The 27,213-nt window shown below is 51.3% G+C and overlaps 1 protein-coding gene across 2 annotated transcripts; it reads right to left on the reverse strand.

Moving 5' to 3' along the window:
* Positions 1-4,440: 4,440 nt before the first annotated feature.
* On the reverse strand, positions 4,441-14,503 carry FOSB (FosB proto-oncogene, AP-1 transcription factor subunit). Of its 2 annotated transcripts, XM_081200572.1 has the most exons (5): positions 13,709-14,503; positions 10,328-10,642; positions 9,411-9,518; positions 7,308-7,592; positions 4,441-7,207 (listed from the first exon to the last, which is right to left on the reverse strand). In XM_081200572.1, exons 1-5 carry the CDS (start codon positions 13,838-13,840, stop codon positions 7,142-7,144), a joined length of 906 nt encoding a protein of 301 aa, XP_081056698.1. In that variant the 5' UTR covers positions 13,841-14,503; the 3' UTR covers positions 4,441-7,141. The 2 variants fall into 2 exon arrangements, with proteins under 2 accessions (XP_081056698.1, XP_081056697.1); XM_081200571.1 differs by having other exon boundaries at positions 4,441-7,592; positions 13,709-14,501.
* Between the last annotated feature and the right edge of the window lie 12,710 nt (positions 14,504-27,213).

The following is a 27,213-nucleotide window of genomic DNA, read 5'->3' on the forward strand; positions in this document are numbered from 1 at the left end:
GCAGTTTGGTCAAACTCATGCTGGCAGCTTCGAGAACACTGTCCCACCATCTCGTCCTCTGTCGTCCCCTTCTCCTTGTGCCCTCCATCTTTCCCAACATCAGGGTCTTTTCCAGGGAGTCTTCTCTTCTCATGAGGTGGCCAAAGTCTTGGAGCCTCAGCTTCAGGATCTGTCCTTTCAGTGAGCACTCAGGGCTGATTTCCTTCAGAATGGATAGGTCTGATCTTCTTGCAGTCCATGGGACTCTCAAGAGTTTCCTCCAGCACCAGAATTCAAAAGCATCAATTCTTCGGCGATCAGCCTTCTTTATGGTCCAGCTCTCACTTCCATACATCACTACTGGGAAAACCATGGCTTTAACTATACGGACCTTTGTTGGCAAGGTGATGTCTCTGCTTTTTAAGATGCTGTTTAGTCATTTAGTTGTGTCCAACTCTTCATGACCCCCTGGACCAGAGCACACCAGGCACTCCTGTCTTCCATTGCCTCCCGCAGTTTGGTCCAACTCATGCTGGTAGCTTCAAGAACACTGTCCCACCATCTCGTCCTCTGTCTTCCCCTTCTCCTTGTGCCCTCCATCTTTCCCAACATCAGGGTCTTTTCCAGGGAGCCCCATAGCACATGACTTCAAGCGCACCGTAACTCATCCCTGGGGATTTCTCCTGCACAATCCCCCTTCATCCCAGGCTGTCTGAAGCGCCGTATCCTGCGCCCCCTCCAATATGAACCTGCCCAGGCCCTAGGTCTTCAGGGGAGACCCTTTTCTCAGGCCTCCCATCCTCTCGGACCCCCATGGTGAGGATGCAGGAAAGGGCCTTCTCGGTGGTGGCTGCTCCCAGGCAACTTTGGAACTCCCTGTCCTTCCACCAGCAAGTGAAAACCACCGAGGGGAGGGACACAACCCTTTCCAGTGAGTGAACCGCAAGGCACCCACCAGCCCCATTGTTGTTGTTTAGTCCTGTCCGACTCTTCATGACCCCCTGGACCAGAGCATGCCAGGCACTCCTGTCTTCCACTGCCTCCCGCATTTTGGTCAAACTCATGCTGGTAGCTTCCAGAACACTGTCCCACCATCTCGTCCTCTGTCGTCCCCTTCTCCTTGCGATCTTTCCCAACATCAGGGTCTTTTCCAGGGAGTCTTCTCTTCTCATGAAGTGTCCAAAGCATTGGAGCTTCAGGATCTCATCAGGCCCAATGACGCCCCTCTAACTCAATATCCTGTTCTCAACTGGGGCCAACCAGCTGCAAAAATGATTGTCTTGGCTTCTCACATGCAAGAGCAAGACGTTGGTGATGGAACAAATTTTGGTGCTTGCTGGAGCCCTCCTAGAACATGCAGAAGAGCTGCTAAGAATGGGACTTTCTGTTTCAGAGGTAATTGAAGGCTATGAAGAAGTTTTGGAGACAGCCTTGGAGATACTTCCTGATCTAGTGTGCTGCTCTGCAAAAAATCTCTGGGATGTTGAAGAAGTGGCGTCTTTGCTGCAAACTTCAATAATGAGTAAAAAATGTGGCAATGGAATATTTCTAAGCTTATCACTCCGGCATGTGTCTTCCTGAGTCGGGCGACTTTAATGTTGACAGCATCAGAGTGTGCAAGATCCTAGGTTCTGGCATTTGTGCTTCTACAGTATTGCATGGCCTGGTTATTTAAAAAGGAAACTGGAGGTGATGTTACTTCTGCCAAAGATGCTAAAATAGCCGTGTATTCTTGCCCTTTTGATGGTATGATAATGGAAACTAGGGGAACTGTACTCCTCAAGAATGCTGATGGATTTTAGCAGAAGAGAGATGTCCCAAAGGGAAACTTCAGGGTCTGAGCATGAGAAAAACTCCCTGCTTTGGGCTTCCAGCAACTGGTATTCTGAATTATTGCTGCCTCCAGCTGCCATCAACAGCCCTCTCTTCCATGAATTCCTCCAATCCTCTTAAAGCCATCTGGGACCCCACATTTAAACTCTTCCCTGGTCTCCTGCCGGCCCTAGTAGGACAAACTTGACCAGTTAGCCCTGGTCTAACATCATTTGATGTTTACTGACTGGGGTTTCCCGCGCCCGCCCCCCCCAAAAAATGACCCCTGAATTTTTGAACTTTATTGACATTGATGCTGCATTTATGTTGTATTTTATGCTGTTTCTATGCTGTTTTTAAGTCTCATTTTAATCAATGTTTTGTGTTTGCTGTTAGCCACCCTGAGCCCAGTTTTTAAACCCGGAAGGGCGGGGCATAAATAATTTAATTTAATTTAATAAGTTGGTGGCCAGCCCTGGCTCCTGCGTGTGATGGCCTGGGACTCGGGCTCGGACTCGGAACCAGAGGAGTCTCATTCTGCACCGGATCCTTCACCTCAGGCATCACCTAAAGCCAGTGGCGTAGCGTGGGTTGTCAGCACCCGGGGCAAGGCAAGTAATTTGTCCCCCCTAACCCGTGGATTTGCGCCCCCTAACCCTAACCCCCAGATGTTGCGCCCGGTGCGGCCGGGCCCCCCTGCACCCCCCACGCTACGCCACTGCCTAAACCAAGTCTGGGGCCTGATCCTGAAGAGTCCCAGTCTGCACAGGTTCCCCTGCAGCAAACCCCAGCTGGGCCGAGTCCGGGGCCTGAGCCTGCCCTGGCTCCAGATGCGGGGATTCCCTCGTTGCCTCCAGCTGGGCCATCACTTACAGGTGCTCCACTACCGGTTGGGTCAGGGGAGGAGGCGGCGGCCCCTGGGTCTAGTCACCCACCGACGTCTCCTGAGCTGCAGAGACAGACGTCTGAGAGAAGGAGAGACCTGAGTACTCACAGGACGAGTGCTCGCCTTCGGGCGAGACAGGGAGGTGAGTCGCCGTGGGATCAGGACCGGCCGCTACCCCGACAAAGATAAAAGGCTGTCGGACCCTGCCCCAGGTTGTGAGAGCAACATTGCTGTATGCCAGATCCTGTACCTGTCCTTGCCTGGTTTCCTGCCTTGGCCCTGTCGGACTGACTCCCAGCAGAACCTTCGGATCCTGGACTGCGTTTCACGGCTTACCCCCCGGGCCCAGCACACGGCGGTAGGGAGTTCCACAGTTTTAACTATGTGCTGTGTGAAACAGTAGTTCATTCTAGTTCCAAACTCTTAAAATCTTTGGAATTCAACGAAAAGCAGGGTTGGAACGTTTCAAACCAAAAGTTGGCTGGAAGTCGGGGGGTGGGGAAGGTGACATGCAATTGGGATCCAGACGGAGGAGCATCAAAGTTTCCTAGTCTTGCAAAACTGTCTTTATTTGCTATTTTTGCTAGCCAAGGTTAAGTGCAGGGAAGAGTCACCAGCCGGGTCCAGGAGTTCTCTTCTCTCCTTCCTATCTGACAGCCCCCCCTGCAAAGGACTCTATAAGGGCTCTTGTGTCCCCCGCCATAAGGGAAGATTTTCGTTTATTACAATGGGATGCTGGGAAGAGCCTACAAGATTCCTCCCATGCAGATGTGCCACCTAGGAAATTCATGGAAGAGGAGAAGGAGAAGGCTAACAATCGCTACCAGCCACAAGGGCTATATTCTGCCCTCTACAGTCAGTCAGTGGCAGCAAGGCTGCTGAATCCGAGTTGCCAGAAACAGGAGGAGGGTTGCTCTTGGATCCTGCTCGCAGGTTTCCCATCATGGCTGGCCCCTGTGAGAACAGGATACTGGACTAAATGGGCCCCTTTGGCCTGATCATCATCATCATCATCATTTATTAATTATAACCTGTCCATCTGGCTGGGTTTCCCCAGCCACCCTGGGCGGCTTCCAACAAAGTATTAAAATACAGTGGTCTGTTAAACATTAGAAGCTTCCCTAAACAGGGCTGCCTTCAGATGTCTTCTAAAAGTCTGGTAGTTGTTCTTCTCTTTGACATCTGGTGGGAGGGCGTTCCACAGGGCGGGCACCACCACTGAGAAGGCCCTGTGCCTGGTTCCCTGTAACTTGGCTTCTCGCAGGGAGGGAACCGCCAGAAGGCCCTCAGCGCTGGACCTGAGTGTCCGGGCAGAACGATGGGGGTGGAGACGCTCCTTCAGGTATACTGGACCGAGGCAGTTTAGGGCTTTAAAGGTCAGCACGAACACTTTGATCATGGGTTCTTTTGAATTTTAGACCCTGGATTTAAGGGTTGTAACTACACACATACACCCCAAAATCTGCTTTCCAGGAGATCTAACCGTGTGTGCTTTCGCTTAGCATGCTGCAGAGGGCACTGCAACACCAAAAAAGGTCCCAGCGCATAAACATGGGAAGCCAACCCCAATAGCAGCTTCTGCTACCCGGCCACCCCAGGGTCTGCCCCGCCCTGCATGTGAAGGGTTAAGGCACAAGGTGATGGGAGGTTTCGGTGTGGAGAAAGCCAGGCAGCTCGACGGCTCGAGGTTTTTCTTCTTTTTTTATTGCACCTTAATGTTAACTTTACAGGAGTTTGAAAAAATAGAGATCTTATATCCATCGTTAAAAAGTGCATTTTTCAAAGCTGTCTTTATTTGCTATTTTTGCTAGCCAAGGTTAAGTGCAGGGAAAGAGTCGCCAGCCGGGTCCAGAGTTCTCTCCCCTCCTTCCCGTCCGACGGCCCCCAGCTGCTGCTTAACAAAACAACATCACACAAAAAATAATATTACAGCACAAGGGGGTAAAAATAATATAATAATTATTATAATAGTTAAAAAATTAAAAATATTCCCCCGTTTCCCCAGCAAGTGTATAATAAGCAATTAAAAATAAAAGCCGGTTAAAATAAAAGTCCATAAGATTGAAAATAATTCTGGTTTAAAAAAAAATTAAAATTAAACACAACATTGAAAGCTTGGTCACGAGGAAAGTTTTTTGGAAACATCCTGAACGGCGTGCTCTAGAGCTTCATAAAAGCAACAAGGCAGCTGTTTTTGTTTTTTTTTGTATTACCCCAGTCCATAAACACACTCGTGTGGCAGGTTAATAAGAGGCAGCGCGGTGTCAGAAGCGGGCAGCGCTGTTGCACAAGATCACACACAAGAGATACACAAGCGCCGCTTGGCGTTGGCAACCAAAGCAACAGGGCGCAAGGAGACCCTGGGGTGGGTTGGGGGGGCCACTTCACAAGCTACACAGCTGCAAACCGATTGAAATGCTGGGACAGGCCGAGCCACCGACACTTTTCAAAAAGGGAGCTCACATTTGAGGATCCGGGCACCCTAAAGGGATATCCACCAGGGTGCAGCGAGGCAGGAAGGAAGCCAGAAGCCCAGAAATTAGGAAAAGGCTGCAGCCGGGGATGGAAATCAGCTAAATATCCAGAGGTTTTTTTTTCTCACCAACAGTGTCACCAAGGGAGAAAAGGATGGTGGGGAGAAGAGCCAGCTTCAAAAACCACGGATACATCAAGCAAAAGGAAACCGAGAGGTTACAGGCAGCTTAAAGTACATAGTGTCACAATATCAAGGGTCGGGGAGGAAAGCATCTATACAAGGAGGGGGGGGAGAGAGGTCCGTTCACAGTATATCACCTAGCGCAGCTCCCCAACATCCCGGCAAAATGGTTGCCAGCCACCCACCCACGGGAAACCGAGCAAAGGAAGAAGCCCCTAGTGGGAAGAGGATTCATTCGGGGGTGGGGATGTGGCCAAGTTTAAAAGGCGGTGGGTAGACCCAACGTAGAGCTGGCCCCCCAACCAGCTGGACAAAAATAAGAGACGTGGCGTTCCAGACAGCCCACTGTGCAAATTCCTAGCGAAAAAGCTACTTTTCCTTTTTCTTTACAAGCATGGAGGCTGTCATCCTCTAAAAGGCTTCTGTATTTTCTGACAGGCACACCAGGGCTGCCAAACTATTGCACAAGTTAAAAATCTGGTGAGTTTTGCAGCCGAGGTTCTCATTAATTAAGTTTTCAATTTTGTATTGAACTCAATATATATATATATTAACACAGCATGAAGAAAAAGAAGAAAACTACTTTTTCTTCATACTTTGTTAAGAGCAAATACTTTTCTACTGCCCTTTGATTATATTCCCAGGACATTCACCAAAGTGCCTAAACTGGTAATCGTGTGAACTGGAATAATTTCTGCTTGCAAGCCTATTAAAGTAGACTTGCTCCTCTGCGCGTTAAGGGTGCAACTCATAAGGAACTGAATTCTGCATGCGCCTCTGATCAGGCAGCAAGTTTAAGCCACACAGAAAACAAAGCTTTTAAGCACCTCCTGCGCCATATTCTAGACTTTTTTTTGAGGTTGACAGTAGGCACCTGCCAAAATAATTTGGGAAAGGATGGTCGATGGCCGGTCAGTCTCTCAACCACGTTTCATAGTGCAGGCTGATAACTTGGAAAAGTGCCTTGAGAGTGCCAATTTCTAACCATGCAGCTGGCAGAAGATTCACAAGCAGCCAGGCAATGTAGGGTCTGCTAGAACAGGGGGGAGGGAGCCCACCCCCATTCCTCCTCATTCCCCCTACTGGCAGGTCATCCCCTTTTGCTCAGCTTCTTACAACAAGACGACCCCTTGGGGTCCCTTTCCAAGTCTACAATTCTATGATTCCATGAACAAAAGGCAGCAAGAATCAGAGAACCATCGTCACAGTCCATACTCAGCCAAAAAGTCCACGTTCGGCAAAAGTCAAGGGCCCCGTTTCCCCCCAGAAAGCAAGTTTTAGGCTCAGAGTTCTTCCGAGGCGGAGGGTACATCATCCATCGCTGCAGCCCAGAAACATCCTTCCTCCTTCGCTCTCCCATTTGGAAATTGCAAAGCCCAAAAAACAAGGAAATGTTGAAAGCGACCGTCGAGACACAAAAAGGCGTTCCACTCACTGCACCCCGGCAGTCTGAACATCAACAACAACATGGTCACAGAGCTTGTGATTGTGGGTGCTGGTGCAGCGAGGGCTGGTGGGTGACTTGGTCTCTTTATAGATAGATATTGGTGTTTTAAAGGTTCGATGCTCCCAAGCTGGGGGGTACGCATTTGCCATTTCTCTCTCTCTCTCTCTCTCTCTCTCTCTCTCTCTCGTGCCCCCCTTCGCTTAATGCAGAAGTTTGCGCACGTGGGTCGTTTGGCTTGGTTTTCTCCAATGGAGGTCAGGCAGAGAAAAGGTTTCGAGATTGGGAGGCAGTTGGGCTTTTGTGTTTTGTTTTTGCGTGTTTTGTTTTTTTGAGTTTCACAACGCAAGGAGCGAGGGAGAGTTCAGGGAGTCCGAGGACTGGTCGCTGCTGCTGTTCCGCTGGTGTGTGGCTCCGCAGGTGGCTCCCTCTGGGTAGGTGAAGACAAACGAAGACGTATAGGAAGGGTTAGCCGGGTACGGGTCGGTCAGCTGTTCACCATGTGAAAAGTAAGAACTAGAAAACGCTACCTCCGCGGGGGACAAGGCCTGCACTCCGCCAAGGGTCTGCTGGTAGTGGAGGGGCAGCGACGAGTAGGCCGTGGGCCCAAAGGGGTCCTCCTTGACCGCCAGGGCTAAAGCGCTCACCTCGCCCGAGGTGCCCGGCTGCCCAATCAGTTCTGGCACGTCCTCGTAAGGGATCTTGCAGCTGGGCTTGTGAGCCACCAGGACAAACTCCAGCCGTTCGCGCTCCTTCTGAAGCTCCGCAATCTCCGACTCCAGCTCAGCCTTCTCCTCCTCCAGCTGGTCGGTCTCCTGGGGAAGGAGCGGGGACATCAGCGGAGTCAGCAAGGAAGCCATGGGGGGGGGCAGGGAAGGGGAGGTGAGATGGTGTGGAATTGGGGAGCTGGGAGGGACACCAGGTGCGCCTGGCCAAAATTCCCCAGAGGCTCAGGACCGCAATATCTCAAGGACCGCCTGTTTCTATATGAACCAACCCAGACCCCGAGATCATCACCTCCTTTGTGTGCCTCCTCCTCAAGAGGTGCAGAGGGTGGCAACACAAGAACAGGGCCTTTTCTGCGGTGGCTCCCCATCTGTGGAATGCTCTCCCCACGAAACATTCCTTTTTAACCAGGCCTTTGGCTGATCTGATTGACATCCTATAGCCTTTTAAAATGTGTTTTGTTTTGTGGGAGCAGCTATTGGGTTCTTGTTTTTCTTTTTATTAGGTATTTTGTGGCTTCATATCTTGGATTTATTCTGTGAACCGCCTGGAGACCCCCGGGTACAGGGCAGTATATAAATTCTAATAATAATAATAATAACCACCACCAGAAGGTTGGTGGTTCAAGCCCAGCCAGGGAGGCCTGTGGCTAGTCTGCATCTCCCATCTTGCCTCGCTGCCTGCTCCAATACCCAACCAAGGAGAAGCAAGGGTGGTCATGGATCCCACCAGACGACACCCAACTCATCTGCCTTTTCCATATGCCATACAGAGACCAAACTTCCATGGAGGGCACCAAGCTCTCAAAGTCTTCTCTAATTCCATCAACTTCAGAGGATAAACTACTTTAAAAGCCTCCCAGGCAGAAGTCTATGCCTAGTTTTTTTTGGGGGGGGGCGCATCCTAGTTTTGGGGGCACTGCAGTCAGGGAGTCTGCCATTTCTCCTGCTCTAGCCAAGCAAGCGTCCCTTTGCCCTCTTTCAAAATGGCGCCTGCAGGACCAGAGGGGCAACCGCTGGGCGAGAACCACTCCAGCCAACAGACTCTATGGCGCCCATTCCTCTAGCATCCTCCAAGATGGCGGCCTAGAGCTGTTGCCTACATTGCAGGGATAGTGGAGGGAAAGCAAGTGGAGACAACCCCCTCTCAGCTTGAAGCTCAGGAGAAGGGAGGAACTGGGGTTTGCCTGGTCCCCAAAAGATGGGGATGAGCTGTCCGTTCTTGAAGATTTGTAAATAAAGCTTGTTATCCTAAATATGGGAGCCCAAAACAGCTTAGAACAAGCCACAGGGGAGAACAGCATTAAAAATCAGCAGTTGCAGCCTATTTTTTTTTAAAAAAACCAACACCTTTTTCAAATATCCCAATGGGAGGAAAAACATTTCAAACTCTTTGCCCTGATAAACCTGGATTTTGGGGCTTCAGTGGGGTTTTGGAAGATTGGATCAATGCAGCTTTGGGGCTGTGTGGGGTTGGAGAGCGAGAAGGGCAGGAACAGGAGAGACATTCCCAGATAGACTTTTTGGCATTACCCCATGGTCATAGGAAATGAAATAATTGGCTGTTTATGGCCCCTTAAAATGGGAATCCCCGCCATGCATGGGGTAGTGGTTAGAGCCTGAGAGACAGCAGGATTCAAACCCCCACTTGGCCATGAAGCTCACCGTGAGATCTCCAGTCACAGTCCCTATCTCTCAGCCTGACCTACTTCGCAGGGTTGTTGTGGAGATTAAATGTGAGGGAGGTGGGATATAAATGCAACAGGCAGAAATTGGCCATTAAGCCAAGCAGAACAGGGCCCTGAGGCAGCTCCACCTCCCTCAAAGCTTGTGGGTTCCCCCCCCCCCAAGGGCAGGCCCACTGGCACCAAAAAGCTCATGGCCAGGAAGTCCCCGTTCTCCACTCACCGCTTGAAGTCGGTCTGTCAGTTCACGGCGGCGATTCCTGCACTTGGCCGCTGCAAGCTTGTTCCTCTCCCTCCGGACACGGCGTTTCTCTTCCTCTTCGGGTGTCAGCTGCAAGGGCAGGAGAAAGAGGCGGTCAGTCCATGGATGAAGGCTAGAGACAATTCTCCCTTTCTGGATATGGCATCGTCCCAAAGGACTTTGCCACCACCTCTCTCCTGCAGCTGCATCCGTCCCTAATGAACCTTGGGAGAAGCTGGTCTATCTTTGAACTTCATGAAGAGACAGCAGATCCCTTTTCCTGACTGGCTGTCAAGAATCCTGGGATCCACACAAGCGACCCCTGCCGCCAACACTATCCTTGCTCATTCTGGTGGGGCAAATGGACATACTGGGTTTTACACCCCAGTATTCAACCCAGGAGAATGCACTCAAGTAACCCTGTGAGACTCTTAATCCAGAGGTTGTGGGTTTGAGCCTCGCATTGGTCAAAAGATTCCTGCGTTGCAGGGGGTTGGACTAAATGACTAGTCCCAACTCTGCAAGTCTATGAAAAGATGCAGCAACGTCGGAGCACCCGATTTGGGAGGGTCAAGCAGCCCACCTTAGCTGGACACTGCCCAGCCAGGAATCCGAAGTGGTTCCGGCTACAGTGGGCTGGCAAATTTGTCGCTGCAATCTGGATAAGTCACCCATACTTTTCCCCAAGCTACCAAGGGGGCGAGAGGGCAGCGAAGGCAACCAGCCAAGATCCCTCCCCAAAAATATATATACCAAAGGCAACCGTTAAGGCTATTTGGGAAATCTGTCAAGCAGGGCCAAATCAAGGGTGCAAAACGATTTGAGTTAATAACCTCATCGCCGGCTCCCCAGAGGAAGTTCCACAGGAGAAGCAGGGCCCTACAATCCTCCCCGCTCACCGTTTCCTCCCGAGTCCTTCGGGCCCGGGCCCTGGTGGAGCGTGGCTGGGTGGCAGGCAGCCCCGAGGGGCCGGCACCATAGGCAGCGCTCAGTCCTGGGGTGGAGTAGCTGGTCCCTGGCAAGTCGTAGGGGTCCACAGTGGGTGGCTGCTGCTGCTGCTGTTGTTGAGGCATTTGCTGGCCCGGAGGCTGCTGAGACTGGGCCATGGAGGAAATCAAGGTGGGCTGCACCAACCACTGCAGGTCTTGGCTAGTCGATATGGCAGTCACTGTTGGCACAAAGGATCCGGGCATTTCCCCAAGGCCACTGCACTCCTGGAGAGGGAGAGAGAGAAAGAGGCATGCATGCTCAGAGGACGGCAGAAATAAGGCTTCCATGTTCCTTCTTCACGAAGCACCTTTGCGGGCAACCGTGGCCTAAATGATCCAGGTGACATGGATCATTCGCCCCCCAAGGCGAATGCCTAACAAATGAAGTGTTTTGCTTTATCAATACAAGATTTGTGGGAGCTAGTGTGTGCAGCTGGTTTCTTCAACCTCATTCGTTATTACGGCTTTTCAAAAGCAACCTTGGCCACTACCGAGAGGGCCTTCTCGGTAGTGGCACCTGCCCTGTGGAACGCCCTCCCACCAGATGTGAAAGAGAAAAACAACTACTAGAAGACATCTGAAGGCAGCCCTCTTTAGGGAAGCTTTAGGGAAGACTACTGTATTTTAATACTTTGTTGGAAGCCTCCCAGAGTGGCTGGGGAAACCCATCTGGATGGGTGGGGTATAAATAATAAATTATTATTATTTAATGTTTGTAAGTCGCTTTGAGCTCATTTGGGGGGGGGGGTCGGAGAGAAAAGTGATGAGCAATAGCCTGCTGCCCTCCAGCTGTTCACAGAACTGTAGAGTTGGAATGGGATCCGAGGGTCATCTAGTCCAGCCCCCTGCATTGCTGAACTACAAATCCCATCAACTTCAGCCGGTGTCAAATCCCATCAGCTTTAGTCCCAGTGACACCTGGAGCACCAGCCCCGTATCTAAGCCAAAGTGTCACCTAGCTAAGACCAAAGGGGGTTGGGACCAGATGACCCTTATGACCCCTTGACAACTCTATGAAATGAGCCACCACAGCTGGCTCTGTCATCTGGGTTATGAGAGAGGAATTGCCAACTGCAGTGGAGTTGCAACACAGATATTCTGTCGCTGAGCGTGTTGGATTTCTGTTAAAAGAGTTGGTGGAAGCTTGTGGCAAACACTGTTCCCTCTCCAGCTTGAAAACTGAATGCTAACCTCTCATTCCTTGAATAAGTGACATCAGGAAATATTAACAAATATCACGAGATCAAATGAAGAGGAAGCATCAGCCATCAGTGACTGCCACCACCATGGACACTTTTAGGACAAGATACCAGAATTCTTTTTATTGCTTTTCAGGGGGAAGATACGTGTGTGTGTGTGTGTGTGTGTGTGTGTATTGTATCCTGCACCTATACTGGGAATAATAGTCTCTGGTTCGAAACCTTGGCTTTTTTCCTCGTCCTTTTTTTAGGACGAAACCTCAAAGCACACAAGCTACCAGAAGGTGTGATGTAATAAGAGTCCCAAGTACAATAAGATCTGAGGGGAAGAAAGCTGCCGGAGATTCCCCCTGCAGGTAACACAGCTCAGAAATAACTCTTAGACAAGGAGCTCTAAAGCAACGCAGCTCCAGGTGGGGAAAGCAGTGAATCGGAGGACAAAATGAGGCTCATCCCTAAAATTTGCTGCAAAGGGAAAGGGTTTGGGAAAGCAGTGAATCGGAGGACAAAATGAGGCTCATCCCTAAAATTTGCTGCAAAGGGAAAGGGTTTGGGAAAGCAGTGAATCGGAGGACAAAATGAGGCTCATCCCTAAAACTTGCTGCAAAGGGAAAGGGTTTCACCCGAGTGACGCTATGCAATTCACAGGGAAGCCAAGCTGCCTCCAAGCCACTTTATCTGGCCTTCCGCCCCACACTGGGTCGGGGGCTGGCTGCCATTCCTGGCTGGAGTGTCAGAGGCAAGTGCATTGATGCCCAATAACATTACCCATTTCCCACGTTCGCCAGTGGGTCAGAGCAAGCCGTGGGGCTCCTCCATCCCTTCATCGCACCCCCCTCTGAATTGCAGAGGGGGGTGCGCGCCCCTAGAGCTCCCAGAGGACCAGGAACAACATTGGGAGGGCGAGCAGGCATGCATCTTCCTCTCCCAATTTAGCAAGGGAAGGAAAGAGATGGATGCTTATTAGGGGCTGGAGCAAGGCCCATTTCTCTCTTCCAGCTAAAGGGGGCATTATGGAGTGCGGAGCTGGAAACTGCCCCCCGAAATACGGGACGCAAAGCATTGCACTCCTGCTCCTTCCACAGTTGGAGAGGGTTATTTTTAGCATTTCCTTTTTGCTCTGCTGACTTGCACCAAGATAGAAGCAGCAGCAGCAGCAGCAGGCAGGGGCTGGAGGGGGCGTGGCCTCCCCTTCCCAGGCCCGGCCAATCCGCGCGCTCCTCCCGCCCGCCCCGCCCCTTAGCAACGGGGGTGGACCAGCGTTCCAAAATAACCCGCGCGCCTCGGGGAGGAGGAGGAGGTGGAGGAGAAACGCGCCGTGCGTGCTTCACGTCAGCACGGAGGGTTCCAGCACGTCATGCGTTACGCACAACCCCGCCCCCCTTTCCCCCCTTTCGTCTTCGCGCTCGCCTCCTCCACTCCCCCCGCCTCCTCCTCTCCGCGCATGCGCGTTCGAAACCCCGGAGGGAAGCGGGGTGCGGGAAGCGGAGAGAGAGAGTTTAGGAATGCGGACCGCAGGGGAGACTTGCGCGCGCGGGGAGAGTTTTGCGGGAGATCCGTTTCAGTTGCTACTGCCGGAATATTTTAATCATATTTTGCTTTCCAATCGCGGGTCGGACACCCGATCCGGAGAATTAATTTCCGCGTGTTTTAAAAACGAAATAAAATAGGGAAGGGGGGGGGGAATCTGTACCGCAATCGGGATCAATTTGGGAGGGGATCGGCCGAAGTGGGCAGGTGGGGCAAAAAAGGAAGGACGGCGGGGAGGGAAGAGGAAAACGAAAAGTGCATGCAGTAGCGGTGGGGGGGGGGCGTGAGAGTCCCCCGATAGGCAGACAGGCATGCAAGCACCGGAGACCCCGAGCTGACCAGCGCTTGGATCGGGGCTGGGGGTGCAGGGAACTGCAAGGGGAGTAAGAAGGGAGCCCCGTCCCCGCCTCCGATCTCCTGGATCCCGGCGCCCGGAAGAGTCCGGTGCAAAGGACGCACCCCCCCCCCCCACTCCTATGGCTGGACGAAAGAACCCGTCAAGCAAGTGTTTGTCCCTTCACACACACACACACACACACACACCGCGATCCGCGGCTCTTACCTGCGAGGAGGCGGCAGCGGCGGCCGTGGGGCTCCCGAAAGAATCCACCGAGGAGAGGTACTGGGACTCGGCCGAAGGGGACGAGCTGCACCGGGAGGTGGAGTCGTAGTCTCCGGGGAAGCCCTGATACATCTCCCTCGGGGGCGCCGGGGAAAGGCCGCGGCCTCGCCGGGGGCGCCTGGAAGCCAAGGTGAGCGCCGAGCACAGCCAGCCGGCCGACCCTCCCGCCGCTGCTGCTGCCGCCGCTGCCGTGGTCGCCGCCGCCGGATCCGAGGCAGGAGGCTCGGGGCGCCTGCGAGAGTTGCTCTTCTCCGGGTCGCCTGGCGGAGGGGGAGACGGCTCCCTCGGGTCCCCCCCTTCGCTCTCCTTTCAAAGCAACAGCATGGTCCCGAAGGCAGCGGCAGGCCGAAGTTCCACCGGTCGAGCCAACTCCAACCCCAACGCGCGCCCGGGAGAAAAGCCTCCCCCCTCCCCCCAAAACAAGCAGCCAGCAATCCGAAGCGATCGGTCGGTTTCCGAGCAGTAGTGTCGGGATCTCCCCTCCGGCGCTCGCTTCTGTCTCCGCTGCCCGCCGCCGGTCTTCCTTCCCGGGCCCGAAATCTTATGAATGAACCACGCTCTGCCTCGCAGCCTATTTATACAAGAGGGGGGCCGTGCCCCTCGTGACGTCAACCAGGAAGCGCGCCGATCCGGCCCCCCAAACGCGGATCCCCGGCGATCCCGGACCTCGCCGACCCCGAAACTCGGCCCGCGGCTCCCTCTCTCCCCGACCTCCCCGCTTGCCCAAAGGGGTCTCCGTGCGGGGCCGCCAAAGGGCTATTTCAGCGGGGATCCCTCGCTCCGCCCCGCCGGAGTTCCTGTGACGCAATTAGCCATATATGGCCTTGTCTCGGCTGTGTTTGTTTGGTATCCTAGCAATGACGTCAGAGGGAATCCCTTTCTCACAGGCCTCGCGGATTCGGCGGCGGCGGCGCTGGAGAGCTTTCGCGTTTGCCGCCGCGGCTTTTTATTTAGAAACTTTTACTACCGTTCTAGAAATGGCATTGGGAGCGGGAGGCGCGCGGAGGGGAAGGCTGGGGGGGGTCACCTCTCTTCTCGCCCCCCTCTCAAGAAACCAACCCCCCCACCCCACATTAGGGGGAAGATTCCGGGGGATGCTTTTAAATACCTGCCAAGGAGTAGATTTGTATTATTGCCAGGAGGGTCGGCACTTAGCCCCACCTCCCCGCCAAAAATATATATATCACAGTATCATAGTTCACTCACGGGACTCATTGCCACAAGATGTGAAGATGACCCTTTTAGGGAAAGAGCAAGGGGAAAACAAATTCAGATAAGCGCCAGCAGTCTACCGCCAATAACCCGCTTGGTTCAAAGGCAGATGGTTAGTCAGACATTTATTTATTTATGCATATTACCAAGAAATAAAATGGTATGTGGAATGAATTGTACAATACTTTGCCATTCACAGCCTAACATTCGTTGTTTGAAGGTAAGAAAATCATGTGTGTGTGTGTGTGTGTGTGTGTATACACACACACACACACATATGTATACATACACAGTGGTACCTTGGGTTACATGCGCTTCAGGTTACATATGCTTCAGGTTACAGACTCCGCTAACCCAGAAATATTACCTCGGGTTAAGAACTTTGCTTCAGGATGAGAACATCCTGGTTGATGATCTCCGGCGGGCTAGGGACAAAGGTGAGAGCTGTTTCCTAGTTCTGCTGGATCTCTCAGCGGCGTTTGATACCATCAACCATAACATCCTTCTGGACCGTCTTGAGGGGCTGGGAGCTGGGGGCACTGTTATACAGTGGTTCCGCTCCTTCCTCCTGGGCCGTGTTCAGAAAGTGGTGGTGGGGGATGAGTGTTCAGACCCCTGGGCTCTCACTTGTGGGGTGCCTCAGGGTTCTGTCCTCTCCCCCATGCTTTTTAACATCTATATGAAGCCGCTGGGAGAGATCATCAGGAGGTTTGGGCTGGGTGTTCATCAGTATGCGGATGACACCCAGCTCTACCTCTCTTTTAAATCAGAACCAGTGAAGGCGGTGAAGGTCCTGTGTGAGTGTCTGGAGGCGGTTGGAGGATGGATGGCGGCTAACAGATTGAGGTTGAATCCTGACAAGACAGAAGTACTGTTTTTGGGGGACAGGAGGCGGGCAGGTGTGGAGGATTCCCTGGTCCTGAATGGGGTAACTGTGCCCCTGAAGGACCAGGTGCGCAGCCTGGGAGTCATTTTGGACTCACAGCTGTCCATGGAGGCACAGGTCAAATCTGTGTCCAGGGCAGCTGTTTACCAGCTCCATCTGGTACGTAGGCTGAGACCCTATCTGCCTGCGGACTGTCTCGCCAGAGTGGTGCATGCTCTGGTTATCTCCCGCTTGGACTACTGCAATGCGCTCTACGTGGGGCTACCTTTGAAGGTGACGCGGAAACTACAACTAATCCAGAATGCGGCAGCTAGACTGGTGACTGGGTGACCATATAACACCGGTCTTGAAAGACCTGCATTGGCTCCCAGTACGTTTCCGAGCACAATTCAAAGTGTTGGTGCTGACCTTTAAAGCCCTAAACGGCCTCGGTCCAGTATACCTGAAGGAGCGTCTCCACCCCCATCAGTCTGCCCGGACGCTGAGGTCCAGCGCCGAGGGCCTTCTGGCGGTTCCCTCACTGCGAGAAGCAAAGCTACAGGGAACCAGGCAGAGGGCCTTCTCGGTAGTGGCGCCCGCCCTGTGGAACGCCCTTCCAGCAGATGTCAAAGCGATAAACAACTACCTGACATTCAGGAGACATCTTAAGGCAGCCCTGTTCAGGGAAGTTTTTAACGTGTGATATTTTACTGTATTTTTGGTTTTTATGGAAGCCACCCAGAGTGGCTGGGGAGGCCCAGCCAGATGGGCGGGGTATAAATAATAAATTATTATTATTATTATTATTATTATTATTATTATTATTATTAACAGAAATTGTGCTCTGGTGGCACGGCAGCAGTGGGAGGCCCCATTAGCTAAAGTGGTGCTTCAGGTTAAGAACAGTTTCAGGTTAATAATGGACCTCTGGAACGAATGAAGTACTTAACCTGAAGTACCACTGTGTGTATGTATATATATATGTATATAGTAGTAGATAGGTAGCCGTGTTGGTCTGCCATAGTCAAAATAAAAAAATTCCTTCCAGTAGCACCTTAAAGACCAACTAAGTTAGTTCTTGGTATGAGCTTTCGTGTGCATGCACACGAAAGCTCATACCAAGAACTAACTTAGCTCATACCAAGAACTAACTTAGTTGGTCTTTAAGGTGCTACTGGAAGGAATTTTTTTATTTTTATATATGTATATATATGTGTGTGTGTGTATATATATATTTATATATATATACACACACACTGAATTGTTGTATCATATGTAAACTAAATTGCTCTAAACTCTGAGCCTCACGGGTTACTGCCCCTCCCCCCACATCAGTTCACAAATGAGTTGATTGATCCCAAGTCTCATATTCTCCTATTTTGGAAAGGTCTTCAGGAGCCATTCTGCTTGTGACCCATAAATCTGCCCGAGCTTTCTTTTTTCCTCTTCCCTCACAATCCCTTTTTCCTTTTGTGCTGTGGGCAGGGGTTTTCAGTGACATTTGCTAAGCCCCTCCTTGACAGCTTCATTTGGCTGAAGAGCAGGATAAAAACGCCTGGCATCAATAAGGAACATTCCCACCATCCTGGGAACATGGCGGCGCTGCCCCGGCCCCTGCATGGGAGTATGTCTGAAGGACAGCACACAAATGCCAATAATGAATCCATTCTTTGGCTGGCTTTCTTCTCTCTCCCTCCCTCCCCACCCCCTGTTTTTATGATGAATTTTGAAACTAATCATCATCACCCTTCATTCAGATGCCTCACTAAAAGCCCCAGGAACACCTGCTTTGAATGCAGAACGCCCAAGATTAAATCCCTGGCACCCCTGCGCCTCCCTGACCCAAACAAGAGTCCAGTTCTAATCAGAGCGGCTCTGGGTTCAAGACAGCCTGCAAGCAGCGTCCCTCAGTTTCAGAGGGGTGGAGCCTCTGCTAGAGAGCGAATTCAGAGGTGCAAATATCCTATGTGGATGAACCGAAATATTGCCACTCCCACGCAGGCTTCACCTGACCTTTCCATAGCTTATGTAAGTGCAAGACAGACACACCCTTCCCAAGGGTTTGGATTAGCCGTCTTGTTAAAATCCACTTTCGTCTAGAGGCTGGGAGTTCCCCAGGTTCCATTGCAACACCTGGATTAAAGGGTTTGACCGTGGCAACATCTTCAAGTGTGCTGATAGCATGTATGGAACATAATAAGCAGTTTTATACTGAATCAGACCACTGGGCGGACCTGATTTATTATTGATTACGCTAATTGGCAGTGTCTTGCCAGGATTCTGCGCAGAGAGTCTCTCCTGACTCTTGGAGATGCTATTTGAAGTGCTAAGATGCTATGAAGTGGTCGATAAAGGACAATGAAGTCGTAAAAATAAGATAGCAGTTCCTCTGAGCACATCCAGAAATATAGCACAGAACCAGGAACATAGCAAACCATGAATCCCCCTGCCCCACCGAGTGGAAAATTGCCTCCGAACATGTGCAGATTGGCCTTTACATATCGCTTGAGTATCCACAAACAGTTTGGGGTGAGTTTCGTGATCAGAGGGCTTGTCTTTTAGAAGAGGCTATGACGCGGGTGGCACTGTGGTCTAAACCACTGAGCCTAGGGCTTGCTGATCAGAAGGTCGGCGGTTCGAATCCCTGCGACAGGAGCGCATGTCAAAGTGCAAGTAGATAAATAGGTACCGCTCTGGCGGGAAGGTAAACGGTGTTTCCGTGCGCTGCTCTGGTTCACTAGAAGTGGCTTAGTCATGCTGGCCACATGACCTGGAAGCTGTACGCCGGCTCCCTTGGCCAATAAAGCGAGATGAGTGCCACAACCCCAGAGTCAGCCACAACTGGACCTAATGGTCAGGGGTCCCTTTACCCTTTACCTTTACTGGGTAAAAGGTAAGGTAAATGCGGGTGGCGCTGTGGTCTAAACCACTGAACCTCTTGGGCTTGCTGATCTGCAGGTGGGCAGTTCGAATCCCTGTGATAGTGTGAGCTCCCATTGTTCCCTCCCAGCTCCTGCCAACCTAGCAGTTCAAAAGCACGTCAAAGTGCAAGTAGATAAATAGCTACCACTCTGGCGGGAAGGTAAATGGCGTTTCTGTGCGCTGCTCTGGTTCGCTAGAAGTGGCTTAGTCATGCTGGCCACATGACCTGGAAGCTGTACGCCGGCTCCCTTGGCCAATAAAGCGAGATGAGTGCCACAACCCCAGAGTCAGCCACAACTGGACCTAATGGTCAGGGGTCCCTTTACCCTTTACCTTTACTGGGTAAAAGGTAAGGTAAATGCGGGTGGCACTGTGGTCTAAACCACTGAACCTCTTGGGCTTGCTGATCTGCAGGTGGGCAGTTCGAATCCCTGTGATAGTGTGAGCTCCCATTGTTCCCTCCCAGCTCCTGCCAACCTAGCAGTTCAAAAGCACGTCAAAGTGCAAGTAGATAAATAGCTACCACTCTGGCGGGAAGGTAAATGGCGTTTCTGTGCGCTGCTCTGGTTCGCCAGAAGCGGCTTAGTCATGCTGGCCACATGACCCGGAAGCTGTACGCCAGCTCCCTCGGCCAATAAAGCGAGCGCCGCAACCCCAGAGTCGGTCATGACTGGACCTCTAATGGCCAGGGGTCCCTTTGCCTTTATGCTGCCCTCTTGTTAGAAACTGAACACCAACTAATGAGCAGTTGTGAGGTGCAACCTCTCACCTCCCAGAGAATGAGCTGCATAGTCGAGAATCTCTTGCTCGGAGCTGTGGGAGACATTGATTCCCATCATGAGGACAGCCAGGTTGAACCATCACCAACTGCAACCAGCCCCATTGTTATTGTTGTTGTTTAGTCGTTTAGTTGCGTCCGCCTCTTCGTGACCCCCTGGACCAGAGCACGCCAGGCACTCCTGTCTTCCACTGCCTCCCGCAGTTTGGTCAAACTCAGGCTGGTAGCTTCGAGAACACTGTCCAACCATCTCGTCCTCTGTCGTCCCCTTCTCCTTGTGCCCTCCATCTTTCCCAACATCAGGGTCTTTTCCAGGGAGTCTTCTCTTCTCATGAGGTGGCCAAAGTATTGGAGCCTCAGCTTCAGGATCTGTCCTTCCAGTGAGCACTCAGGGCTGATTTCCTTCAGAATGGAGAGGTTGGATCTTCTTGCAGTCCATGGGACTCTCTGAACTACAAAGCCCCAAATACTGCAGCCTTTTCCCATAGGGGGGAGTCGCTCCACCCCAATTTATCATCTTGTTTGCCCTTTGCTGAACCTTTTCCCACTGTGCGACACCCTTTCTGAGCTGAGGCCACCTGAACTGTCCACCAGTGGCGTAGCGTGGGTTGTCAGCACCCGGGGCAAGGCAAGTAATTTGTGCCCCCTAACCCATGGATTTGCGCCCCCTAACCCATGGATTTGCGCCCCCTAACCCTAACCCCCAGATGTTGCGCCCGGTGCGGCCGGCCCCCCCTGCACCACCCACCCTACGCCACTGCTGTCCACAGTACAGTGGTACCTCGGGTTACATACGCTTCAGGTTACATGCGCTTCAGGTTACAGACTCCGCTAACCCAGAAATAGTGCTTCAGGTTAAGAACTTTGCTTCAGGATGAGAACAGAAATTGGACTCTGGCGGCACGGCGGCAGCAGGAGGCCCCATTAGCTAAAGTGGTGCTTCAGGTTAAGAACAGTTTCAGGTTAAGAACGGACCTCCGGAACGAATTAAGTTCTTAACCCAAGGTACCACTGTACTTAATTCGTTCCGGAGGTCCGTTCTTAACCTGAAACTGTTCTTAGCAGAGTCTGTAACCTGAAGCATCTGTAACCTGAGCAGTGGCGTAGCGTGGGTTGTCAGCACCCGGGGCAAGGCAAGTAATTTGCGCCCCCTAACCCGTGGATTTTAGCAGGGGGCAGAGAGCTGCGAGTGCGAGTGCGCCCCCCCAGATGTTGCGCCCGGTGCGGCCGGCCCCCCCTGCACCCCCCACGCTACGCCACTGAACCTGAGGTACCACTGTATTCCAAATGTGGCTGAAAACCTCTGGAGGGACCCCAAGTTGGGGAAGGCTGAGCTGACGCTTAACAAAAAAAGGGGGTGGTCTGATCTGCCAGGCTGAACCAGCTCCCTTTTGATCTCAGGGGAATCAGCCAAGATGTCACCTTCCTGGAGCCTCTCCCTGGCTTCTGGGGAGGTTTTAACAGGTGTTTCCAGGGAAGGCTAATCTGCCCATCCCACACTAATAGCTTTCTAATGCTCCACCCAGCGAGGAGCTGATACTGAGGCCAAGGCAGGGGATTTATGTAACCTGCAGGTGAAAAGGGAACGCCTCTCCGTGCCAGCCTGACTGCTTCTTTCCCCCCATGATTATTCCACAGTATTCCCTCCTCTCCCTTAGCCAGTGCCTCCTGATCAGCTCCAGATGTGCTCTAAACAGCTGGTGTTGAGAAAGAGCTTCCCCTTCTATTTTTACTGCTCAAGGTTATAGGCCTGACTTGTAAGATGATCCTGCGAGACTGGGATCGGCTGGGCCAGGCATCTCCAATTCCCAAGAGACTGAAATCTTGTTGTTGTTTAGTCATTTAGTCGTGTCCGACTCTTCCTGACCCCCTGGACCAGAGCACGCCAAGCACTCCTGTCTTCCACTGCCTCCCGCAGTTTGGTCAAACTCATGCTGGTAGCTTCAAGAACACTGTCCCACCATCTCGTCCTCCGTCGTCCCCTTCTCCTTGTGCCCTCCATCTTTCCCAACATCAGGGTCTTTTCCAGGGAGTCTTCTCTTCTCCTGAGGTGGCCAAAGTCTTGGAGCCTCAGCTTCAGGATCTGTCCTTCCAGTGAGCACTCAGGGCTGATTTCCTTCAGAATGGAGAGGTTGGATCTTCTTGCAGTCCATGGGACTCTCAAGAGTCTCCTCCAGCACCAGAATTCAAAAGCATCTATTCTTCGGCGATCAGCCTTCTTTGTGGTCCAGCTCTCACTTCCATACATCACTACTGGGAAAACCAGAGCTTTAACTATACGGACCTTTGTTGGCAAGGTGATGTCTCTGCTTTTTAAGATGCTGTCTAGGTTTGTCATTGCTTTTCTCCCAAGAGACTGCAATTTATTCCCTGTATAAAACAACAGGCATTGATCTACCCATTGTCATCGGAGGGACGAGGAGCATTCATGGAGGGTGGGTGGATTGCCCAGAGTTGTTGAGCCCAGAGTTCTTCAGTTTTTATTTTTAACTTTTGGTAAACTTTATTTAATTAATCCCATGATCGATTTTGACCTTTGAAGCTCTATGCGGCCTAGGACCCATGTACCTACAGGACTGCCTCTCCTGGTATGCCCTGCGGAGGACCTTAAGGTCCACAAATGACAACATTTTGGAGGTCCCAGGTCGCAAGGTGGTTAGGTTGGTCTCAACTAGGGCCAGGGCCTTTTCAGTACTGGCCCCGACTTGGTGGAACGCTCTGTCCCAAGAGACCAGGGCCCTGCGGGACTTGACATCTTTCTGCAGGGTCTGCGTGACAGAGCTGTTCTGCCTGGCCTTTGGTTTGGACTCATTCTGACCCTTATGTCTCCCTCCCCTTATGGCTTTGACTTTTAAAATGAGGCCGCATTTTAAATTGAAATTTAACCTGTATTTTAAATTGTTTCTTTTTCCTTTTTCCTTACTATGTTTTTACTGAAATTTTATTGGTGTTAGCCGCCCTGAGCCCGGCTCTGGCCGGGGAGGGCGGGGTATAAATAAAATTTATTATTATTATTATTATTATTATTATTATTATTAGGGTCCCACGATCTACCAGGATCAGCCGGGGATCTACTGGTAGATCGCGATCTACTGGTTGGACATGCCTGGGCTAGGCTGTGTCCCCCCCCCCTATCATTTAAAATGTAGTCTTAGCAAGATTGCAGTGGAAACACTGCTAAGTGCTTGAGGCTTCTTGCTTGCACAATCCCCTGTCTGCCTTTAATAATATTTGGAGCGGATTAAGACAGAACTTTGACAGCCCAAACTAGAATCAGCCAAGCACTGTGTACAGTGTGGAAGCCTGAGAGGCTGGCTGCCTCCGCATGCGATCTATGCATGACTCCATAAAAAGTGAGGTCTGTCCCGCTTCCCTCATTATCCCATTAACTAACCCTGGACACGGGTGGCGCTGTGGGTTAAACCACAGAGCCTAGGGCTTGCCGATCAGAAGGTCGGCGGTTCGAATCCCCGCGACGGGGTGAGCTCCTATTGTTCGGTCCCTGCTCCTGCCAACCTAGCAGTTGGAAAGCACGTCAAGTGCAAGTAGATAAATAGGTACCACTCCGGCGGGAAGGTAAACGGCGTTTCCATGTGCTGCTCTGGTTCGCCAGAAGCAGCTTAGTCATGCTGGCCACATGACCCAGAAGCTGTACGCCGGCTCCCTCGGCCAATAAAGCGAGATGAGCACCGCAACCCCAGAGTCGGCCACGACTGGACCTAATGGTCAGGGGCCCCTTTACCTTAACCCTGAATAGGTATGTTCTCCTTCCACCAAGTACCAGCTCCTGGAAACAGCTGGAGGGGAGAGTTGCTCTCGTGCGCATGCTCTGCTTGTGATTTACTGGCACAAGGAAACAAAGGAGTGGAAGATTGGACAGATTAACGAAAGGACTTATTCATGGGGTGCATAACCTGCGGAACTCCCTCCCACAGGATGGCTTACGGATGCCAATACGGATGGCTTTAAAAGAGGGTTAGTTAGTCAAATTGGTGGAGGATAATATGGATGGCTACTAGCCAAGACGCCTAATCTCTGCCTCCACAGCTGGAGGAGGCAGCAGTGCAGGAAACTGCAGGAGGGGAGAGTTGCTCCCAGGTTATGTTTGTGGGTTTTCCATAATGGGCATCAGCTTGGCTACTTTGGGGACAGAACTCTGGGCTAGGTGGTCCACTGGCCTGATCCCGAAGTCCTCTTATATTCTTACTGGATACCAAAGACTTTTTTATTTCCAGCAGGCTTTTTTTTAAAAAAAACCCCTAAATTGCCTTTTATTATTCAAATTTGTATATCTATTTCATTCATAACTCACTTCCTTCAAGGAATCTTGAATCGATTTGCAATCTAGTAGAAATGTATGTTAAATCAATGGCAGCCTATGCCCTTTTAAAATGTGGAATGTTTCTTGGGGGGGCGGGGAGGTAATTGGGTTGTTGTTTTTATTTTGATTACATATTTTGTGCTTTTATATTTTGATTTTGTTCTGTGAACTGCCCTGAGACCTCTGGGTATAGGGTGGTATATAGAGTCAATAAATAAAAAATGAATGCTTAAAGTCAATTTGGAAACAAAACGGAAAACAATTACATAGAAAGCAACAACCCATTCCTTTGTTGTTGTTGTTGTTTAGTCGTTTAGTCGTGTCCGACTCTTCGTGATCCCCTGGACCAGAGCACGCCAGGCCCTCCTGTCTTCCACTGCCTCCCGCAGTTTGGTCAAACTCATGCTGGTAGCTTCAAGAACACTGTCCAACCATCTCGTCCTCTGTCGTCCCCTTCTCCTTGTGCCCTCCATCTTTCCCAGCATCAGGGTCTTTTCCAGGGAGTCTTCTCTTCTCATGAGGTGGCCAAAGTCTTGGAGCCTCAGCTTCACGATCTGTCCTTCCAGTGAGCACTCAGGGCTGATTTCCTTCAGAATGGAGAGGTTTGATCTTCTTGCAGTCCATGGGACTCTCAAGAGTCTCCTCCAGCACCATAATTCAAAAGCATAAATTCTTTGGTGATCAGCCTTCTTTATGGTCCAGCTCTCACTTCCACACATCACTACTGGGAAAACCATAGCTTTAGCTATACGGACCTTTGTTGGCAAGGTGATGTCTCCGCTTTTTAAGATGCTGTCTAGGTTTGTCATTGCTTTTCTCCCAAGAAGCAGGCGTCTTTTAATTTCGTGGCTGCTGTCACCATCTGCAGCGATCATGGAGCCCAAGAAAGTAAAATCTCTCCTACATTTATAAAAACTAAGTCTTTCAGTGCAGCTGCACCAAACTTCGGAACTCCCTGCCTATTGACACCAGGCAGCTGTCTTCGCTGTCTTCTTCTTGGCATCTGCGAAGAAAGTTTTGGTTTTGAGAGGTGTATGTTGATGCATGTTTTAACCTGTCCTTAGCTGAATGACGATTTGAATTTTCAAATATTCCCCTTGCTGATTATTTCATTGTTTCATCCTTTTTGTAATCTGCTTTAAGTTTCTTAAATCAAGCAGTGTGTAGATTGTGTGAAACGAAATAAAGTCGTATATAACATCGCTTTCAAATTCAACACAAATATTATAAGCCGCCCTGAGCGGTGTGTTTACACTAGAAGGGCAGGGTATAAACAAATGAAATAAGCTGAAATTAAAGGTTCTCCAGGGTGGCTATAAACCTGCAAGCCTGGATCTGCTCTGCTTGATCCGGCGAGGCGACTCTTGTGTTCTCGATGGGCGTGAACCGAGAAGGAAACGGGTGGGCACCCTGCCAGGCTCATGCCAACAAGGCTGGGACAAAGGGATGGGAAACAGAGTCCAGATCCGGAACCGCAGTTCCTGGTCTGGTCTGAGCAGCAAAGCCTCTTCTACTGGCTTTGTTCGTGCCCCTCATGTGGGTGGCAGTGGAAGGGGCACGCCGGACTTGGCGCCCAGATTGTTCTGATGGCCTTTTTCTCCAGGCATAAGGGGGAGAAACCCACTGGAGTAGCACCCAAAACCATTCATCAAATGCACTGGGCGTCATTCAGCGCTTGCTGGTTCCTAGAAATCCGAAAGGTGCAGCAGCGTGGCAGTGTGGTCAGAGAGGGTCTAAGGTCAGCCTGGGCAGAGTGGAAGAACAAAAGGCAAACCGCCTCTCAATTAAGCTCCCTTTGTTGCTGTTAATTGCCTGGGTGCATGAGGAATTCATTTCTCCTGGCAGCTGGCTACTAGAGTGGTACCTCGGGTTAAGAACTTAATTCGTTCTGGAGGTCCGTTCTTAACCTGAAACTGTTCTTAACCTGAAGCACCACTTTAGCTAATGGGGCCTCCTGCTGCCGCCACACCGCCGGAGCACAATTTCTGTTCTCATCCTGAAGCAAGGTTCTTAAGCCGAGGTACTATTTCTGGATTAAGGTAAAGGTAAAGGGACCCCTGACCATTAGCTCCAGTCGCGGACGACTCTGGGGTTGCGGCACTCATCTTGCTTTATTGGCCGAGGGAGCCGGCGTACAGCTTCTGGGTCATGTGGCCAGCAGGACTAAGCCGCTTCTGGCGAACCAGAGCAGCGCACGGAAACGCCGTTTACCTTCCCGCCAGAACGGTACCTATTTATCTACTTGCACTTTGATGTGCTTTCCAACTGCTAGGTTGGCAGGAGCAGGGACCGAGCAACGGGAGCTCACCCCGTCGCAGGGATTTGAACCGCCGACCTTCTGATCGGCAAGTCCTAGGCTCCGTGGTTTAACCCACAGCGCCACCTGCGTCCCATTTCTGGGTTAGCAGAGTCTTTAACCTGAAGCGTCTGTAACCTGAAGCGTCTGTAACCCGAGGTACCACTGTATTTAGTCACAGAAGCCTGAGAGTAGGAGCATTGAGAGGCTGTGTGTGTACGTCTCCCTCTGTGCATGAAACTTAGAATTGTTTGACCCTGGAACCTTAGAAGGCGGTGGACTCTGTTGAGGGTTTTTAAGCAGAGGCTGGATGGCCATCGGTCAGGGGTTATTTTGCTGTTATTCTGAATTGCAGGGGGTTGGACTAGATTGGTGGGTCCCTTCCAACATGACAATTGTCTGATTCTGTGATTGCAGCCCTGGGCACATCTACGTAGGAGTAAGGCCCACTGAACTCAGGAGGTTGTTCTGCAGAGTAAACCTGCGCCAGCTCATGATCCCACCCCAAACCCCAGGGGTAGCACGGCCTGGCTTTTAGACCTAGCTTAGCCTCAGAAGCTGCTTTCAATGCCAAGGAAGATTCCTGGACTCTGAGAAGCAATAATAAAGGACAGAGTGCCACCCTGAGCGTACGCAGAGTCCCTCGTTGCCGGCTGGAACTGTAGCCAGCTCCTTTCCCTCTCCCGTCTTGGATTAACAGGTGGGGTTCTCCCTATTAGGCAGTGTAGCGCAGGCAGGTTTGGGATCTATCCCCTCTTGCGCATGTGCAGAGTGCATTTTCACACACACCCCAGACACTGGGCATGTGTTTATTATTTCGTAAAATTTACTCGCCGCTTGGTTGTAAAAAGGCAACAACCTCAAAGCAGTTTACAAAATAAGATAATGCTATAATATTATCAATATGAAGAACAGCAATAATTTAAGACTTAGAGAAAGTTAAAATAGGAATAGACTAAAAATAGATTGCAGGGACGCGGGTGGCACTGTGGGTTAAACCACAGAGCCTAGGGCTTGCCGATCAGAAGGTCAGCGGTTCAAATCCCCGTGG

Source organism: Podarcis bocagei, assembly GCF_964188305.1.
Source record: "Podarcis bocagei genome assembly, chromosome: 7".
NCBI lineage: Eukaryota > Metazoa > Chordata > Lepidosauria > Squamata > Lacertidae > Podarcis > Podarcis bocagei.